Source organism: Elgaria multicarinata, chromosome 1, assembly GCF_023053635.1.
Source record: "Elgaria multicarinata webbii isolate HBS135686 ecotype San Diego chromosome 1, rElgMul1.1.pri, whole genome shotgun sequence".
Classification (NCBI taxonomy): Eukaryota; Metazoa; Chordata; class Lepidosauria; order Squamata; family Anguidae; genus Elgaria; species Elgaria multicarinata.
This window is the reverse complement of record NC_086171.1, coordinates 691,340-703,969: the sequence shown is the minus strand read 5'-3', so window position 1 is coordinate 703,969 and position 12,630 is coordinate 691,340. Positions and strand designations below refer to the sequence as shown.

Sequence of the window (12,630 nt, the reverse complement as noted above, 5' to 3'; positions counted from 1 at the left end):
CTCTCTGTGCCTGGAATCAGGGAGTTTCTTTCCGAAGCCCATGTGCTTGCTTGGCAACGCCGGCCCCCGGCCCATTGCTTGGCCCTTTCAAGGCACAGCGCTCTGGCAGCCTGCGTTCGCGTGGGGTGCAGAGCAGGCCGAGGGTGCCACAGGGCAAAGGCCTCCCTCGCCAGCTGCGGCCTGGGGTGGGGTGGGATGTCCCAGCCTGGTCCAGGGGGCTGCACAGCCCCTGGCAAGCTTTCTCCTGCTCAGCCTCCAGGGGTTTGGGTGGAGGTCTGCCGCCACCGCTGTTGCTTGCCTTGAAGTTCAGGACTTGGAAATGCAACGAAATGCCCAACTGTGATGGGGGTGGGGGTGGGGTGGGGGCTCCATAGGTCACACAGCCACGCCAATCTCATAAACACCCCCTCCTCCGAAGTTTGCCCCCCCATAGATGATGCCCCTTCACAACGAGGGGTGTGACGGGCAGGCTGAAACTGCGCCTAGCACGCCTGCGAAACGGACCTGAGTGTTGCTCGCTTTCCTTGTGTAGCTCGCCTTGCAGCCCCCCCCCCTCCATAACCGCAGAGCGCTCCCCCCACCCCAACATGAGAAGCTGCTCTCCCCAGTCCCACAGGCCTGGGGCGGGGAACCGGGCTTTCTCTGAAAATCCGCTCTGCGTGCACTCAGAGGAACTCTTTCCTTCCAGGGTTGAGCTCTTGCATTGAAAGCCAGTTCTGGAGCTGAGCTGTGTGCCACCCCGAGGAAGCCTGCCGAAGGGCCCCTCCCTCTCGAGAGAGGGCGGCCCTCTCCCACTGCCCTGGCCCCCGGGCACCTTCGCCTCCTCACCTGCCTCCTCCCCATTCACAATGCCACAGGCTCCCTGCCCAGTGCCTGGCATTGCAGGGGGTGAAGAGCGCTTGGTGCAATCGAGTGAGTGAAAAGGAGAGAAAAGGGCGGGACGTGTGAGCGGCAGAGAGCAGCTCCCCACCCCCCCGGAAAGCATTATTCCCCCCCCCCCCAGCACCTTCCCATTGCTGCGGCATCAACCAGAGCATCCCAGTTCCCAAGCAGCATGGATAAAAATCCATTTATAAAAATAAAAATATGCAGCCCATATGTTTAAGCATTCTTTAAAAATGGCCAGTTGGAAAATCAAATCTAAACCTAATGCAAACATGTTGAAGTCTACACACTCATAATCTCTTGAAACTGAATTGATGACCTTCCGTCAAGCACGCTGAATGGAAGCCCTGCTTTTCCAAGCGCCAAATTAGATATTCCACGTGCAATCTGTGATCAGACCTCTTTTTCTTCGCCTAAAAGCAGCTGCGTTCCAACCCTAGGGGATCAGGAGTGGGGGCAGGTTTAAAACTCCCCCCCCCTTCACTGAAATAACTCTCTCCCAGGGCGGCTTTTTTGTTTGTCTGTCTGTTTTGCTCCCAGTTTTGTTCCAGTGGGGCTCCAAGCAGCAGCTTTTGGGGATGGCCCTTTCCTACAGGGAATGAGCACACAGTGGTGCCGGGGAGGGCGGGAATTAATCCAAGGGTTCGTTGCATGTCTTTTACTCGCTCTCATCCTCCGTTCCCACATCTGTAAAATGGAAACAACAGCGGCCTGCCTGTGTTGCCAGGGGAAGCATGAGAATGACTGCAGGTTCAAGAGACACAAAAAATAGTAATATTAAACATGAATAATTCTTAGCACTGCGTGTAGCAGCCAGCTGCTGTTTTTGGTCCTCTCTGCTAAGGAGGCTGAGATCAGGTGTGTCCATACCCTGTGTTGCCCAAATACACATTTTGCAACTAGGAACCCCCTGAACCTGCTGAGTTTTCCCCCTTTCTCTCTTTTCTTTTTCTTCTCTCTCTCTCTCTCTCTCTCTCTCTCTCTCTCTGGCCTTCTGCCATTCTTTTTCTCCCCGCCCCTCCACCTCCCTCCCCTTCTTTTTCCAGTGCTCTCCCAGTTTGGGCCTTTGCTTAATTTGGAGTTCTGTTGCAAGAACACTGAAGGGCAGGAAGGGAACACTCTGTCCGCCTGAGCAGAGACCTTCCTTGCCTTCTCTTTGGACGTCTGATGGCTGGGAAACTGCCTTTGAAAACAAACGTGGTGCGGGCTGTGGGACGGCTGCCCCTGGCCCTGCCTCCAGACGTGGCTTTCGTCCTGCAATTCACACGCGCAGCATTTCATGGAAGGTCCAGATGCCGTCTTCCACAGGTGGCCCTCCCGTGTTTCCCCATCATTTCTTCTGCCTTTTTTCTTACCAGGAAAAGGCAAAACTGGTGTTGTGATGCCTCTGGAGCGGGAGCACTGGGAGCCCCCTGTGCACAACAGGGGGAGGTGGGCAGCCAGGGCAGCTGGTTCTGCTGTGGGCATTGGCACCTTCCCTTCTCCCCCCACCCCAAGTCGAGGGAAGGAAGAGTGGGTTAGCCTGCCTGGCCAATAAGCGAGCCAATAAGTTGTTCCAGGCTCTCCCCCCCCCCATGCTTCCTCTCCTTATGCTCAGTCCCCCATGCAGAGAGGACACACCTCTCTATGTCCTGCCTCCCCCCCCCCCCGCATGCCCCCCTTTGCTGGCTCATCCAGCCCTGTCTGACTTTTCAAGCAAAGGGAAAGGTTTTGTCCCAATTTGGTGCCTGGCAGAAGCTGGTTAATTTTAGCACCAAACCCAGTTGCATGGTCAGTTCCTAAGTACCCTGCCTGGCCCCCTCCCACCCACTGGACGTCTCTCTCCCTGCTAAAAATGGAACCAAAGACAGAGAAAAATGTTGCTAACTTTTAAAGAGACAGGACGGAAAAAGACCCTCCCCTCCCCTCTTCCCCAGTGCCCCTCCTGTTGGGGGCTGGGAGGACAGCTCTGAGGGGCAGAGAGGGGTCGCTGTGCCCCAACTCAGTCCTGGAATCAGTATGAAGGGTTGTCACTATTAAGGCCTTTTTCAGTTTACCATATTACTAAGTATATTCACATTGTTTCAGAGTTTGGGAGAAAAAATGTGGCTCTGGGCATGTGCAGAATGTAGAACTTCTCAGTTCAGTGTAACGTCATGGTGAGTTGGTTCTGCCTCATAGAATAATAGAATCATAGAATAGCAGAGTTGGAAGGGGCCTCCAAGGCCATCCAGTCCAACCCCCTGCTCAATGCAGGAATCCACCTAAAACATCCCTGACAGGTGGTTGTCCAGCTGCCTCTTGAAGGCCTCTAGTGTGGGAGAGCCCACCACCTCCCTAGGTAACTGATTCCATTGTCGTACTGCTCTAACAGTCAGGAAGTTTTTCCTGATGTAAACTGCTGGAATCTGGCTTCCTTTAACTTGAGCCCGTTACTCCTGCACTCTCGGTTTCCTCTGTTGCAGAAAGCGTGTCCTGCACACTGATTCTGAGTTTGGAGGGACGTGTGGCAGGAATGCAAGACCGGCCTTAGACACCCATTCCGTTGTTTATCATGTTGACAGTACTTTAGATCTGCAAAGTAGCTTTGGGGTTTAGCTGTGGTTTATCTTTACAATCCTGTGTGGTTTATCTTTACAATCCTGTGGATGGCCCCCCTTTCATTCCTTCGGGAAACTAAGGCTGAGCCATGCAATGAATCAGTGGCAGAGTTTTACACACACAAACGTGCTTGAAGACCCACAAGCCTCAGAATATTTGTTTATTTATTTAACCTTTTTGGGCCACCTTTGATGCATTTTAAGGTACATGCTCTGGGCCAAATTCCTAGACTGAGTTGGTCTGCAGGAAAAGGTCTCCTAAGGTGATTGTTTTGTGGCTAAACTGGAAATGTGGAGAGTGAGGATGCTGGTTTGGGGGTGGGGTTGTGCCAGGAAGGGCGGAGGCAGGAGCTGTGGAGAGGACAGTTCACACAATCACTGCGGAGGAAAGGAGCCGTCTGCCACAGGTGCCGGCGCAGTTCGTATAATTGTCATGCTCCCTGATGGGGGTTGCTGTGTTGTGCGAACCCGGGTGACGTGGCTTGTTGGGTGGGCAGCAACCCTCAAATGAACCCATTCCCAAGGAAGCCATGCCCCCTGGGTTTGCGTGACACAGGGTGAGCTGTTGTGCCATGCAAGTGCCTGGCTGCTGCTCACCATGCTGGAGGTTTGGAGGGGCATTCCACCCTGACCACATTGACTCGGCTTTTGGGGTGTCCCCCTGCAGCATGCCCCTTGGCTCACTTGCTTGAGCGACCTGGAGCTGCTTGCTTTACAGGCGCCTTTCCTCCTTGCGTGAACTTCCTCCTGCTGGTTGGGGCCACTGCTTTGATGCAGGGGCTGGGTGCGTGGGAAGGCCTTGCCTTGGGGGAAGGGTCGCGCTGCGTGGCCTTTGGGCCTGTGCGGACCCTCCCGCCCGTCTTGGCGCTGGCGCTCTTCCGCACGCGCGCCAGCCTGCCTGCCTGGCACCCAAATGCCTGGGCGAACCCCGCGGGATGCGCTCTGCATCGTGGCCACTGGCGACGAGCAGAGCTCGCCCTGCCCTGCCCCGGGTGCCCGGTGGGAGGAGGGCCGTCCACGTGGCTGGCGTGGGCAAGGTCCCGCCCTCTCGGGCACGGGGCCGCCTCCGGCCGGGGAGCCGCGCGTGGGCGAAGGGTTAACGGCGGGCTCCTTTTGGCGCTCCGAGAGCAGGGCAGGCTGGGTAATATTTCCGCCCCAATAATTCCGCTGCCTGCCTTGCTCCCTCGCCCGCCTCGCCGCTGCGCGCGCGCTGGCTGCTGCCCCGCTCCGGCAGGGGGCGGCCCGTCCACCTGCCCGCCCGCTCGGGGCTTGCTGGCGGCTGCGCGGCTCGGGGGCGGCCTTGCCCCGCGGCCCTCGGGCGCCCCCTGGGCTCGCGGCGGGGCCTGAGCGCCGCGCGTGGGCCGCCCCGGCGAGGAGGATGCTGGCGGGCCTGCTGCAGCTGCTCCGGGACGCCGCCTCCGCCGGCGCCCCCCGGCCCAGAGCGCCACCCATGCCGGGCCTCTCCCTGTGCGGCACCTGCCTGCGCGCGGAGCACGACGCCCGCGCCGGGGGGCCGGGCCAACGCGGCGAGGGAGAGAAGGTCGGTACCGGCGCCTTCCCGGGGCTGCATGCGAGCTGGGCGGGTCCGGGGCGCAGGCCGAGAGCCCGGCGGGCTCGGGAAGCGCCCGGGCGGCGGGGGCCGTTCCTCCGGTCTCGCGCGCGCCCTCGACGGGGCCGACGGCGAGCGGAGCCGTTCCTCGACGGGGGGTGATGCCTACGTGGGAGCGCGCGCGGGGCAGGCTGAATGGGGCGGTCTGCGCTCTTGGCATGCTCAGAGGCGCGCTTTTTGTTAATGCCGGCTGAGCCCTGGCCTTGGAAGCTGGGGCGGTCTGGGGGCGCAAGCACCGCCTGTTTCTGGGCGACGTGAACGGGGCAAAAGGAGCCCTACTCCAGCAGCAGCCACGGGTTCAAAAGCTGCCCAAAGGCGCTGAACGAGGAGAGGAAGGCTTGGCGGGGTGCCCCGTGGCGAGCTCCCCGGCGTGGCTGGCCCCCCACATCCCTCTGAGAATAGGGGCGGGGGGCGGAGTCGCCCCGCTGCTGGCTGCCCTGGTGGCGGTTCCCTTTCCTCCTGGGCAGGTAGGGCAAGGAGCTGCCGCCTCTGGAGTAGCCGGGGCAGGTGGGTGCTCAGCGGTCTGGATCAGTCCCTTTGTTAGTCACTCTTCCTTCCCAAATAGTCCTCGTCTGTGACCGCACAGGCACTCTGCATGTGCTCAGGGGCTCTGGCCTGGCTGGTTGGTTTGTTTTAATAAACGTGGCTGTGTTCCGAGCATTGGTCCTGAAAGGAGGCCTGGTGCTGTGCTCTGTTCCGGTGGTGCGTGGTTTGTGTGTGGGTGTTTTGGGTGGGGGCCCAGAGGGGGAGGGGCGGAGGACAGTGACGCCTAATCGATAGATCTGCACGCTGGCCGGGCGCGGAGATGGGGCGGCAGCGGCCGGATGACCAGGTGGAGCAGCCACTGGGGACGGCTAAAGTTCTCGCTAGAGTGGAACTGAGGCTCTGGTGGGCTTCTCCCGAATCCCTCTGTGTGTGTGTTATTTGTGAGGAAGGGGCACTCTGCATGTGCTCAAAGGACATGTGTCAGTTCTGAGTCCTGGTATTCCAAGAGGTTCCAGGTTATGCCATGAGTGAGCCACAGCTGTAGTCTTGGTGGCAGCGGCTGGGCAGCTGCCAGTCATTGGGAGACGCCTTGAGGCCGGCTCGGGGCAGGCAGTGGTCTGACTGTACCTGGGGGGCAGGGTGGTGGTGAATGAATGAATGAAATCTTTATTGCTAAACGTGATAAGCCATCACAATTCGACATAATAAAAGCAAATAAAAAGATAAGCTACAAAAGATAAGTGTTCACGTGGTTGTTGGATGTTGCCAGGACAGACAGACTGGATGGGAGGTCTCGGCCGAGGGGCAGAGGATCCGGCAGCACAGCAGAGGGAGGTGTTCCGGAGGGACCGTGCCAGGGGTTGCGCGCAGGGTGGGGGGTGGGTGGGAAGGCAATCGGGAGGCCGTTTGGACTTGGCGCAAAATTCCGTAACATCAAGGCTGGGAAATGGGGCCGTCCGCTTGGGGCGCAGCAAATGCCCTGGAGCTCAGGGGAAGGGGGTGGGGGGGTTGCGCTGGGGGCAGATTCCAGCCCCTGGGATTCATGTTTGCACTCCCAGCTCCGTCATCTGTTCCCAAGATCTCCCGGCCGTGTGAGCCGTGAATTCGTTGCCAGCTGCCTCGGGCCACGACTGGCAGACGGGTCGAGGCGCAGGGCAGTGGCTCTCTTTCTGGAGGGGGGGGGTCCTCGCCGGACAGCCGGCCGCTCGTGCCTGTGCCCAGCGAGGCAGGGCCTTCTGCTTCCCAGCATGCTCTCTGCTCTTGCTCTCCCTGCCAGCCCACGGAGGCAGCTATTTATAACCTCCTGTGCCCATCCCAGGGCGGCCTCCGGCTGGACAGTACATCTGATTCCTTCTGGCTCTGCAGATGGGTTTTGGGGGGCTGGATGGCAGCAGCTGTGGGGGGAGAGGGGAAGAGAGAGCGTCAGTCCCAGCACATGAACGCCCACCTCTGGAGCTGCTGAGAACGGGCCTTTGCCCCAACTGGGGCCAGTAATTGGTGGGGGGGTGCTTCTGCTTGTTATCCTTCCCTCAGGAGGGGGGGTTCCCTTCCCCACGGTGGCCCCTCTGGTGATGCAGGCCCTGTGCTGTATTGCTTCTCCAAGGGTTCTCTGCCTTGCAATCTCAGGTGTGGGGCGGGGGGGGGGGGTGCTGTTTCCGATGGCTGTGGGGTGAGAGGAACGCCTCAGCCAACCTTTCGTGACCCGTGGGCACATTTGAGAAACTGCCGCGGGCGCCAGCACAAAATGGCTCCCACAGTGGATGTGGCTAGTCACATAACGGCTGCCAATGGGGACCTGGCTAGTGCAGCGTGAACTGAAAGGGGGAGGGGGGGAGGGAGTGGAGGGGGGACAGCAAGGCACAGGGGGGAGAAATTTATTTATTTATTTATTTATTACATATTTATACCACCCAATAGCTGAAGCTCTCTGGGCGGTTCACAAAAGAAAGCTGCCCTAACATTTTCTAGGGTTTTTCTTAAAACAACCTTTTTAAGGGGTCAGGGAGGGGAGAGCTTCCTGGGCACAATGGAGCCCCCCCAGGCACCCCATTGGGGAGCCCTGATCTAAGAACTCTGCACATCCTCAGGGGCACTTCTACATTCTTTGAAAGTGCTTTGGAATTAGATGAGGGTGCCTTGACATTTTAGATATTTTTCCCACCAGGCAGACTGGGGAGAAAATATTTGGCGGTGGGAGGGGCTGGTCAAGAGCAGATGTTTGTCTCCAGGCAGGGAGGGAGGGTCTCTCAAAAAAACAGGCACCAGGGCTAAGGTCTCCCTGGAACACTTGCCTCTGATTGAGGCGTCCTTCCTCTCTAGTCCCAGCTATGTGAAACCTTTTCATGCTTTTCCTTTGGTGACAAGAAAAAAATCACTTTTCACATGCTCGGGGGCACTTTGGAGTTCACAACTGAAAATAGGCTGAGGCTCCAAGTCTGTCCTCTGCTCTCCAGAGCTGTGCGGAACCCTTTTTTCATGATATTAAACTGCCTCTTCCTAGGCTGAGGGGCCCTGCCACTAACAGAGGGTTCTGGGCTAAGCCCTGTCTGCCTACATGCTACACCACGGTGCAGATCCTGGGTGGCAGCGTGAGAATGGGGTGCAGACCCGCCTGTTGCAAGCCTCCCCCCCCCCGCTGCCCCCGGGGCCTCCTGCTTGGCCTTGCGTTCGCAGTCAGAAGGTAGTGCTGGAGCCGTGCGTGAGACGAGAGCGGTTGGCCACGGCTGCTGCCCTGGGACAGCTTCTGCCCGGGGCCCACTGTGCTCACGCTTGGCTATGCAGCTGCTGTTCCGCTTGCTTTTTGCAGGTTGGAGGAGTGCATGCATGCCAGGAGAAGGGCGCGCGCACTTTGGAGGCGCCTTTGGCGCAAGGGGGGGGCGGGTGTTCCTGGATGAGTAGACAAGTGCCTGGGAGCACGTCCACTTCCCTCGGGGAGGGGGGCAAGAGAGCAGCGGTGTGTGCCATCTGCTGGGTCGCCAAGGCAAAACTGGGCTGCCCCAACCCCTCTTCCTCCTGCCCGCTGACCTCCCAGGCGGCCCTCGCCAGCGCTGCCCGCCTCACCGCTGCTCCTGCCCCACAGTGCAGCCTTGACTCCCCGCTTGGCCTGCAAGCAGCATGGGATGCAAGCGGGGGGTGGGGTGGGGACGCCTGAACCTCTGGGCCGAGGAGCCCGGCCAGGGCGCTCCAGTCCTCCTTGGGCTGAGGGAGGGGGGTGACATTTCCTCACTTCTCAGCTCAAGGCGGGGGGGGGGGGAGGGGGGCTAAGACGGGATTCCAGTCTCTATGGCTGGATGTGGGGCCCCTTCGTCAGCCCAGGAGTAGCCCCAGAGGGCTCATGGATACACGGCAGGGCAAGACGTGCGTGCGGGGGCCTTGGCCAGCAGCCTGCGCTCCCTGTGCGCTGGGTGTGGCTGGGGCAGTTTCCTTGCTGGGCCACCTGCTCCAGAGGGGGCACAAAGGCCGGGGGGGGGGGGGGTCTCAGAGGCTGGCAGGGCAGATGGAGCTGCCTGGCGAGGCAGGAGTGGAGAAGCGTCACCCCAGGGCTGGCGGCTCTGCTCCTCCCCGTGGTCAGTGGAGCGAGCGGCAGCTTCCCTGTGCCAGGCTTCTCCTCCTCATAGAAACACAGAATCATCGAATAGCAGAGTTGGAAGGGGCCTACAAGGCCATCGAGTCCAACCCCCTGCTCAAGGCAGGAATCCACCCTAAAGCATCCCCGACAGATGGTTGTCCAGCTGCCTCTTGAATGCCTCTAATGTGGGAGAGCCCACCACCTCCCTAGGCAACTGACTCCATGGTCGTACTGCTCTAACAGTCAGGAAGTTTTTCCTGATGTCCAGCTGGAATCTGGCTTCCTTTAACTTGAGCCCATTATTCCGTGTCCTGCACTCTGGGAGGATCGAGAAGAGATCCTGGCCCTCCTCTGTGGGACAACCTTTTAAGTATTTGAAGAGTGCTGTCATGTCTCCCCCTCAATCTTCTCTTCTCCAGGCTAAACATGCCCAGTTCTTTCAGTCTCTCTTCATAGGGCTTTGTTTCCAGACCCCTGATCATCCTGGTTGCCCTCCTCTGAACACGCTCCAGCTTGTCTGTGTCCTTCTTGAATTGTGGAGCCTAGAACTGGATGCAATACTCTAGATGAGGCCTAACCAGGGCCGAATAGAAAGGAACCAGTACCTCATGTGATTTGGAAGCTATACTTCTATTAATGCAGCCCAAAATAGCATTGGCCTTTCTTGCAGCCATATCGCACTGTTGGCTCATATTCAGCTTGCGATCTACAACAATTCCAAGATCCTTCTCGTTTGTAGTATTGCTGAGCCAAGTATCCCCCATCTTGTAACTGCGCCTTTGGTTTCTATTTCCTAAATGTAGAACTTGGCATTTATCCCTATTAAATTACATCCTGTTGTTTTCAGCCCAGCACTCCAGCCTATCAAGATCACTTTGAAGTTTGTTTCTGTCTTCCAGGGTATTAGCTATCCCACCCAATTTGGTGTCATCTGCAAATTTGATCAGCGTTCCCTGCACCTCCTCGTCCAAATCATTAATAAAAATGTTGAAGAGCACTGGGCCCAGGACTGAGCCCTGCGGCACCCCACTCGTTGCCTCTCCTCCCACCTGGCGCGTCAGCCCTCTGCTGTGGTCACTCTGCTCAGGCTGGCCGTGGCCTCTGTCGCATTGTGATGGGAGAGCAGAGAGCCGCAGCTTGCAGGGGAGACCTGCCAGGAGCCCAGGGTGCGGGACGGGGCGTGTCCAAGGGGAGAGGCTGCAGGCGGCCCAGACGAGAGCAGGGGGGCGGCAGTGGCACAGCCTTGCCCAGTGGGGAGAGCCAGCCTCCCTCTCTCACTCGGCCTGCAAAGGGAAGTCAGGCTAGTTGGCAGCTATGCGCCCGAGCCCCTCCACTGCCTTTCCCCTCCCCTGTACTTCACGTTGGGTGCCGGTCTTTCTTAAGTTTCCAAGTGCTGCATCTCTGTGGAACGAAACATACACTCACTCAGAATCGGAGTCTAAATAGTTGGGGGAAAGTGCTGTGGGAAGAAGGAGATGGGGGAGGTGGTTTTGTGACATCACTAGTTCCCGCCAATCCGTGCTGTGCAGAGCCAATTTCTGCCACCAGCACACAGAAGCGCTTTTCCCCTGAAGTGAGGAGGGAGCCCTTGAACAAAACGTGATGGGTGCGCTTCCACCTGCAGCTTCTCTGCTGAAATGATGGGTGTCTGACACGTGTGGAACATGGGATGCTACCTTGGAATCATCATAGAATCATAGAATGGTTTTGCTGGAAGGGGCCTCACATCGAGTCCAACCCCCTGCTCAAGGCAGGAAAACACCTCAAAGCATCCCTGACAGAGCGCTGTCCTGCTGCCTCTTGAAGGCCTCTCGGGTGGGAGAGACCACCACCTGCCTAGATAACGGATTCCATTGTTATACTGCTCTAACAGTCAGGAAGTTTTTCCTGATGTCCAGCCGGAGTCTGGCTTCCTGTAACTTGAGCCCGTTATTCCGTGCCCTGCACTCTGGGAGGATCGAGAAGAGATCCTGGCCCTCCTCTGTGTGATAGCCTTTCAAGTATTTGGGGAGTGCTCTCATGTCTCCCCTCAATCCTCTCTTCTCCAGGCTAAGCAGGCCCAGTTCTTTCAGTCTCTCTTCATAGGGCTTTGTTTCCAGACCCCTGATCATCTTCGTTGCCCTCCTCTGTACACTCCCTCCAGCTTGTCTGCATCCTTGAAGTGTGGCACCCAGAACTGGATGCAGTATTCAAGATGAGCCCTAACCAGTGCCGAATAGAGGGGAACCAGAATCTCACGCGATTTGGAAGCTATACTTCTATTAAAGCTGTACATCTGTTAGTCTGAGCCTGACCGCTGGTCCGTGCAGCCCAGCCCAATTCCGAGCCAGGCCCCCTGCAGCAGACCTGAATATTGTCTTGTCCCACGGGGGGCCTTGGCTGGGCGAAACCCCCTCCTTGAGAACCAGGGGGCCTCTGCCTGCTGCCGGCCCTGGATGGCCCACGGCCTGCCTCTCCTCCGGGTTCCGGGCTCAGGGAAGGCAGGGTTGGGAACGGCCTCCGTGCCTCGGTGCTCAGGGCTGGGTGGAGGTGAGCAGCGGGATGTGCAGGGCACTCGGGGGACGCGGGGGGGGCTGCTTTCTGCCTGTGTGAGTGCAGCACTGGAGGACGGCTGCGTGCAGGTGGAGCGCCACACCACGGAAGAGTGCCGGCGAAGGAGAGCGAAAGAGGGGCGCTCCTCCCTAGCCTGGGGGCCGGGTGAGACCGCTCCAGGGGTGTGGTCCTGGAAGCCTCGGGGCTCTGCATGGGTGCGGAGGCCTGAAGCCCCTCTCCTCCCTCCCTCCCTGCCGCCAGGTCCTGTCCCTGGGTGCCGACGTCCTTCCGGAATACAAGCTGCAGGCGCCGCGGATCCACAAGTGGACGATCCTGCATTACAGCCCCTTCAAGGCGGTCTGGGATTGGCTGATCCTGCTGCTCGTCATCTACACGGCCATCTTCACGCCCTACTCAGCGGCCTTCCTGCTCAACGACCGGGAGGTGCAGGCCGACCGCTCCTGCGGCTACTGCAGCCCCCTCAGCGTGGTGGACCTCATCGTGGACATCATGTTCATCATCGACATCCTCATCAACTTCCGCACCACCTACGTCAACACCAACGAGGAGGTGGTCAGCCACCCGGGCAAGATCGCCATCCACTACTTCAAGGGCTGGTTCCTCATCGACATGGTGGCCGCCATCCCCTTCGACCTGCTGATTTTCGGCTCTGGCTCTGAGGAGGTAGGCCCGCCCCGGCCTCTAGCGCCCATGCGCGCCTGCGACCAAGACACTGGCTTGTACTTCCCACCTGTTTGCAAGGCCGGCCCAGACGGGCTCGGCTTCTGCGAGGTCACGGAACGTTCACGGGCACTTTAGCTGCTTAGAACAGACGTTGTCAGTGATCGAGTGAGGTCCTTTTGATTCCGTGAGTAAGATGCCCTCCCTTTTTATTCCTGACAGGCTCATTGCCTTCAGTGACTCAAAGCTCAGGCAGAAATTCAACAGGTGCAGATATGTATTGCAGAAGG

General features: G+C 58.7%; 1 protein-coding gene across 1 annotated transcript in view; it reads left to right on the top strand.

The window, feature by feature from the left end:
* The window catches only part of KCNH2 (potassium voltage-gated channel subfamily H member 2), an 86,301-nt gene that overhangs the window by 56,008 nt on the left and 17,663 nt on the right, over window positions 1-12,630 (top strand). The window contains exon 6 of the mRNA XM_063121535.1: window positions 11,921-12,343. Within this exon, the coding sequence (XP_062977605.1) occupies window positions 11,921-12,343 (423 nt within the window). The remainder of the gene's footprint in view (window positions 1-11,920; window positions 12,344-12,630) is intronic.